We start from the raw sequence: 7,846 nt of genomic DNA, 5'->3' as shown, positions 1-7,846 counted from the left end.
TTACACTGATAAGCACTCACTCATCTCCCCTTCCCTTTCCAATGCCTTCGATGCTTGGTACCTCCTGGGAACACGAGGCGGGTCTGGGCCCGCGCTGGCGAGTCGGCGCAGTGGCAGAATGGCTGCTGTGTTGCCTGGGATTACTCCTTATCCCCTACCCAACCCTGTTGCTGGTCACGTGCTCTATAATGTTGTATTGTGGACATTTATGTGCTTTTCTGTGCAGAGGAGTTTTTTTGTTTCCTGTTCTCATGCTGTCCTCCCAGGAGCCCAGCATGAGTAGAGGTCTCTTTTTTTCCTCTTGTACTTTTCCCCATTGTAGTGTCCATTTCAGTGGTTTTTCTGTATTGCAACCGTTCTCTGACTTGTATCCCCATGTGATGTCTGTGTTGTGTGTGTAAGGTCGGGGGGCGGGTTCATTCCACTGCAGGGAACCTACCACTGCATGTGGCGAATAAAATTTGAACTTGAAATCCTAATGTTGCAACTGAAATAATACCATAATTCATGTTTTCTGTTTTATATATCATCTAAAGATCTTTTGATTTCAACATCTTTTGTGAAAAGTAAAAAGATACGCACTGCCACAATCGCTTTGAAGGTGTCCTTTATATCCTTTATATCTGCTAACATCTACAATCATCTCACCCAGTGGACTTTTGGAAACTTCATGTGCCGTTTGATCTCCGGGTCTCACCACATTGGCTTCTTCAGCAGCATCTTCTTCATGGTTGTCATGACACTGGACCGCTACACGATCATTGTGCACGCTCACAGGGCTCGCACAATGAGGGCTTCCATCATTCTGACCGTGCTTGTTTGGATGCTGAGCTTGTTTGTCTCTCTGCCGGATTTTATCTTCAGAAAGGCAAAAGAACAGGAATCCCAAGGGGTGGAGTGTGACTATCCTGAAGAAAGCGTTATGATATGGGAGCGTTATGATTTGTTCACCACAAATGTGCTGAGTCTCGTAATTCCCTTGCTGGCTGGTAAACATGAGGACCGCAAAGAAGATTGTCAAGCTGATCATCTGTATAGTGGTTGTATTTTTCCTACTCTGGGCCCCATATAACATTTCCCTAAAGCGCTATACAAATACAGGCCATTTACCATTTTCCTGAAGTTCCTTCAGGAAAGAGAAATAATCCTCAATGATGAAACCTGGTCCAAAAATGTAAGGCTGTCGATAACAGTAACTGAGACCATAGCTTATACTCACTGCTGAGCCTATTTAAAAGGATAGAAGGTGGAGGGCAGTTGAGAGTTTTTTGACATGCATTTTTCACGCTTGGAAAAAACAACAAATAAACTCTTCACCTGAAAACTTTCTTTTTTCTGCCTCTTATTTGTACAAAAATGTCACTTCTCAGAAAACACCTTGTTTTGGGTAAATTAAATTGAAGCAAAAGCAAGAACAGTATAAGTCACTGCATAAAATCAACCTAATCTTTCATTAAAAACAAGAATGAGTCTTTCAGAAGAAAAGATGGAGAGGACTTTCTCGTAGGATCAAAAATTAAACAGTTCAGCAATCTGAACATAATGTTTGTTTTTTGTAAGATTCAAATATTTTGAGGATTATATATTTTTCATGTACAGTATGTTAATATAGATTCAAAAATTACGAGTGACAGCTCCAAAGTGTGTCACACCCAAATACAAGTTTAAACTACTCCATGCAAAGAAAAATTATACATTTACTGCACGCATCAATAAACTTGCCCGTTCAACTGCACATGAACACAAATATTTAATCAGCCAATCACATGGCAGCAACTCAGAGCATTTAGACCTGCAGACATGGTCAAGTCAACCTGCTGAAGTTTAAAGTGAGCATCATAATAGGGAAGAAAGTTGATTTCAGTTCAAGTTACAATGAACATGATGTGATTATTTGTGCCAGAGGGGCTGATCTGAATATTTAAGTGTGCAACCATCTCTAGTGTTTACAGAAAATGGTCCAGGAAAGAAACAATATACAGCCAGTTATCGTTGAGCTGGTACAATTGCAACATTAACTCAAATAAAAACTTGTTACAACCAAAGTATGTAGAAGAGCATCTCTGAATGTATAATATACATTGATCTAGAGCAACAACAGCAGCAGAAGACCACACTCGATGGTGCTCAAATGGCTTTCACAGCCACCGCAGCCTAAATCTAACAGACCAGCTTTGGGATGTGGCTGACCTGGAGGTTTGTCTTTATGAATGTGCAGCCACCAAATCTACAGCAACTGCACGATGCTATTACATCAACATGAACCAAAATCTCTGAGGAATGTTTGCAGCACCTGTTGAAGGTAAACGTGGGTCCAAACCAGTATTAGTGAGGCATAATGGCTAAAGTCTCCTGTAAGTGCACAATGTATGATACTGAGCAGTATACTTAATGAGTCCAAGAAGAAAAACAAATATAAATAGTAACAATATTAATAATAATAAACCTTCTGTCACTTTAAGAGATAACGTGCAGTAAGTTTCTGAAGGTGTGAATTTGTGTCACCATTTGCTGTGTTGTGCTTTGAACCATTTTCTGGCAGTCTAGATTTAGGGCAGACTCCTGATAAAGATCAGATTTGGGGACGTACAGGAAGCAACATCTTTTTTCCCTTTTCTGTTCTCATCAATAGGGGACTGCAGAACTTTTGATAGTTAGTTCATTTCTGCACATCTAAAGGGATCACATCAGTAAACGGGGAAAGGGAGCCTTGAAGTGTAATTCTTGACTGGACCTGGTTGGAAGAGCCTTCACTGAGATATCACAATGTCAGGTAATTATCTTTCAACGTTAATCCACAATTTAAACTATTTAAAGTGTCATTTTTTACAGAGTTCTTGGAAATTTACTTGGGTTATAAAGTGTAGTGTTCAAGGCTGCACGCATTGTCACAGAGATCTAAAACCAAATGCTGTGACTGAAACTACGTCAAAGTTACTTCATGATTTCTAATTTCATCTTTAATCTAGAGATCTTATTTTTACTGTTGTTTTTTTATTAGGTGATGAAAACATAAAAGTTATTCACTGCCACAATGCCTTAATATGACTTTTACACCTGCTGTTATCTCAACCATATATCTGTTATTTTCAGAATAATTATAATAGTAATTTTGTAAAATCACAGTAATAGTGTAGAAAAATTTCAAATGTGCCAAAAAAGAAAACAAAAAATGAATCTACATGAAAAATCATAATAAGATAGATAAACAAAGTAAATGAAATAATCTGTCCTAGATTTATAGCTGTATACCATGTAATGAATTTTAATCCTCATAAAACCAGTTTTCAGATTAAATCCTGTTTTTATAAAGTTTTGGCTCAATGAAAATGTTCCCAAGAGGGAGTACCAATGAGCACCAATAGGTTGCAAAATCACCCCCACTGTCAACTGCCTGGGGGGCCAAACCAGCAGACGTGAATGGATTATTTGTGGTGCTCATAGCAAAGGAAAACCTCCTTTAAAACAGAAACATATCATCAGCAATAGGTTGGCAATTCAACTGGCACTTGATAAGGGTTGAAATGGCATTACGAAACCAAACCTATCACTTTGATGCAATGAGCATTCAAAAATAAATCCAGTTAACCTCTAACGGTAGCATGTGTTTACAGCAATAAAGAAGCCTTTGTTATACTGTTATGCATATTAACTGTCGTAGCCTGTGCTGAAATTAATATAAAAAATAATCATAGTAAATCTTTCTCTTTCTTTCTGCAGGACAAAACGCCACAATCTGTGATTACCCTGAGAACGACACAGGCTTTACTCCCACCTGCATAACTGAAGTAAAGGACTTTAACAAAGTGTTTCTCACCACTCTCTACAGTTTGGTTTTCATCATGGGATTCATAGGTAGGTGTGTCTTCTTGTGTGTATGCTGTGGAGATTATGAGTTTCTACACATTGCACAGACCTCCTTTTCTGGGAATTTCCATTTTGCTTACTTTAAAATATGTATGTAGGTGTGTGTATGTGAGACACAGATGAAATGGGAAAGATGTTGTTCAACATATAACAGTGTGACAGGTACACTTATTGCGTTTTGTCTCCCAAAGGTAATGGGCTAGTGGTGTGTGTCCTGGTGAAGCATCGCAATCAGTGCAACCTGACAGACATCTGCCTCTTCAACCTGGCTCTCTCTGACCTCCTCTTCGTCTTCATGTTGCCTTTCTACTCTCACTATGCCAGGGTCGGCCAGTGGACCTTTGGAGACTTCATGTGCCATTTGATCTCCGGGTCTCACCACATTGGCTTCTTCAGCAGCATCTTCTTCATGGTTGTCATGACGCTGGACCGCTACATGATCATCGTGCACGCTCACAGGGTTGCACGTTATCGCACAAAGAGGGCTTCCATCATTCTGACCGTGCTCATTTGGATGCTGAGCTTGTTTGTCTCTCTACCGGATTTTATCTTCAGAAAGGCAAAAGAACAGGAATCTCAAGGAGTGGAGTGTGACTATCCTGAAGAGAGCAAAATATGGGAGCGTTATGATTTGTTCACCACAAATGTGCTGGGTCTCATGATTCCCTTGTTGGTGATGGTAGGTTGCTACTCCAGGATCATCCCCACACTGATGAGCATGAGGACTGCAAAGAAGCACCGCATCGTCAAGCTGATCATCTGTATAGTGGTTGTATTTTTCTTACTCTGGGCCCCATATAACATTTCCCTTTTCCTGAAGTTCTTCCTAGAAAAAGAAATAATCCTCAATGATAAAGTCTTGGACGAAAATATAAGGCTGTCTATAAAAGTGACCGAGGCCTTAGCTTACACTCACTGCTGTCTGAATCCCATCATATATGCTTTTGTGGGAGAGAAGTTTATGAGACGAGCCTTGCAGCTGCTGAAAAAGTTGGTGCCTGGTTACAGCAGAGATCTGACAGACAGCTCATTCAGGAGGAGCTCAGTTATGTCCAGGGGCTCTGAAATCACCTCCACCTTTAAACTGTAGAAGGTGGAGAGCAGTTGTAAGTATTTTGTCATGAATGTTTCACCTTGTTATTACTGCAGACCGTGCCTTGTTCATGTTTGTTTTGTTCATTTGGGAGCATTATTTGACACATACCACAGTGTTCTTCACCTGTGTGTCACCTTCAAAATGTGTCTCTACACTTTTGGACCTTTTGAATTTACAGAATCTACATCTTTTTTCCCCCCCTGACGGTTAGATTGTAAATGTACTCAATACTTCTTTCATGCCTTTAATGTGTGTTAGCACTGCCGATTTACAGAATCTTAATCACCTTCGACTCTAATGCTCTTCCTTCTTCTGCTCAGGTTAAATTAAACCTGCTGGTCTGTTAAACCGTACCTGCTGTGTTATAGCAACCTGTAACAGTTTGCTTACTTCTTCAGACATCTTTTATGAGCCTTACATGTTTGCAGAAACACACCAAAAAGAGCATAAAATTTCAGATCTATTTCAGATCTTGATTGTACAAAATGTGCACACTGTCTTACTGTTATTCACATTTCTCCCTACTACCACATTGTTTTCTAATGTTCAGCCTTTTATAGTTGTTTTGTTTGTTATATTATTTTATGGTTCCTTGTATTTGTCGCTATTTGCCAGTGGACTTGACTCCTATCCTGATTTTGTATTATCGCTTTGTTAAGACAATAAATGATACAGCAGGTCCTCCACTTCCGTCAAATAAAGGTCATGAAGTGCATTGCTCATTCGAGAAGAATAGTTGCAGTGAACATATTCTTTTATTTCTCACTGTTACTGTAATGACAAATTCTGTACACAGTTATGAAAAGAGAGAAGATGGTCCTCAGATTAGTTTACTATGCAGGTCATTCCTTACTATCGTAAAACAGCAGCATGATCTAATACATGGCACCATAAGTGGTGCAAAAACTACAATTAAGATGTAATCAATTGTATACATTTCCCTTCTCTTTTTTCTATCTCATATTAATGCTAATGGAAAAAAACTACACCAACTGCACCAACACCTTGGTGTGGGGAATGTGAGTTTTAGGATAAAGAAGAAGAAGCCCATTATTTGCATACAATTAAATTAATCTTTCTGATGAGTCTTTCAAAACGAAAAATGGAGAAGTCTTCTTTGCTGCATCAAAAGTTCCTGACTAAATAGTTCAGAAAATCTGAACATAATGTTTGTTCCATGTAAACATAAAAGAAAAGGGGGATTTCATATGTTCATATATGGTATGTTAAAAAAAAGTTTCAAACAATATGAGTGACAGCTTTGCCAAAATAACCAAAGTGTGTCACTGCATCCCCAAATACAAGTTTAAACTGTTCCATGCAAAAACAAAAAGTTATACATTTACTGCACACATCAATAAACTTGCTCGTTCAACTACACATGAACACAAATATTTAATCAGCCAATCACATGGCAGCAACTCAGAGCATTTAGACCTGCAGACGTGGTCAAGTCAACCTGCTGAAGTTTAAAGTGAGCATCATAATAGGGAAGAAAGTTGATTTCAGTTAAAGTTACAATGAACATGATGTGATTATTTATGCCAAAGAAGACCACACTAGATGCCATTCTGATCAACAGATCAAGAAACTGAGGCAGCAGTTTGCACTACATAGTTTGGACAACTGAACACTGGAAAATGTTGTCAGTTCATATTATTCTTGACCTCTGCTGCCATACTTGGATGGCAGGGACATGATGCCAGATGTTAGAATTTGGTGTAGACAACATGAAAGGATGGATCGATCCTTTCTTGTATCAACAATTCATGGTGCTGCTGGTGGTGTAATGGTGTGGCGGATATTTTCATGGAAACGTTTGTGACCCTCAGCACCAACTGAGCATCCTGAGTATTGCGGTTGACTATGTGCAACTCTTCATCACTCTAATGTTCTAATCTTCTAATGGCTGATTCCAGCAGGAACACCCACCATGTGTGAGTTCAAATAACCTCACACTATTATATTTACATGACAAGCTCAATGTGCTCAAATGGCTTCCACAGCCACCATAGCCTAAATCCACCAGACCAGCTTTGGGATGTGGCTGAACTGGAGGTTTGTCTTTATGAATGTGCTGCCACAAAATCTACAGCAACTGCACGATGCTATCACGTCAGCATGGAACCAGAATTTCAATTCAATTCAATTTTATTTATATAGCGGTAACAGGTAACTGTTGTTGTGAGGGACAACAGTTACCTGCGCTTTATATTGTATCAAGGCACTTTATATTGTAAGGTAAACCCTACAATAATACATACAGAGAAAAACCCAACAATCATATGACCCCCTATGAGCAAGCACTTTGGCGACAGTGGGAAGGAAAAACTCCCTTTTAACAGGAAGAAACCTCCGGCAGAACCAGGCTCAAGGAGTGGCGACAGGACAGAATACATGCTGTGGAAGAGAGCCAGAGATTAATAACAATCAAGATTTAATGCAGAGAGGTCTATTAACACATAGTGAGTGAGAAAGGTGACTGGAAAGGACAAACTCAACGCATGATGGGAATCCCCCAACAGCCTATGCCTATTGCAGCATAACTAGGGGAGGATTCAGGGTCACCTGGTCCAGCCCTAACTATATGCGTTAGCAAAAAGGAAAGTTTTAAGCCTAATCTTGAAAGTAGAGATAGTGTCTGTCTCCCGAATCCAAACTGGAAGCTGGTTCCACAGAAGAGGGGCCTGAAAACTGAAGGCTCTCCTCCCATTCTACTTTTAAATACTCTAGGAACAACAAGTAGTTCTGCAGAGTGAGACCGAAGTGCTCTAATAGGGTGATATGCTACTACAAGGTCATTAAGATAAGATGGGGCCTGATTATTTAAGACCTTGTATGTGAGGAGCAGGATTTTGAATTCAATTCTGGATTTAACCTTCC

At 39.6% G+C, this 7,846-nt stretch overlaps 1 protein-coding gene across 1 annotated transcript; it reads left to right on the top strand.

The window, feature by feature from the left end:
* Positions 1–478: 478 nt before the first annotated feature.
* LOC146507850 (C-C chemokine receptor type 2-like) lies at positions 479–7,121 on the top strand. The gene is made up of 3 exons (XM_085178186.1): positions 479–2,773; positions 3,721–3,855; positions 4,059–7,121. The coding sequence occupies exons 1-3, from the start codon at positions 2,767–2,769 to the stop codon at positions 4,955–4,957; spliced, it is 1,041 nt and encodes a 346-aa protein (XP_085034312.1). The 5' UTR covers positions 479–2,766; the 3' UTR covers positions 4,958–7,121.
* Positions 7,122–7,846: the final 725 nt, after the last annotated feature.

Source organism: Neolamprologus multifasciatus, chromosome 11 (assembly GCF_963576455.1).
Source record: "Neolamprologus multifasciatus chromosome 11, fNeoMul1.2, whole genome shotgun sequence".
NCBI lineage: Eukaryota > Metazoa > Chordata > Actinopteri > Cichliformes > Cichlidae > Neolamprologus > Neolamprologus multifasciatus.
This window is presented reverse-complemented; position numbering and strand designations above follow the sequence as displayed.

What these genes read in the sequence shown, in the direction of transcription:
- LOC146507850 (XM_085178186.1), top strand. An exon ending in TTTCATCATGGGATTCATAG is followed by an intron (nt 3,856 to 4,058) that starts GTAGGTGTGTCT and finishes TGTCTCCCAAAG; the next exon opens with GTAATGGGCTAGTGGTGTGT.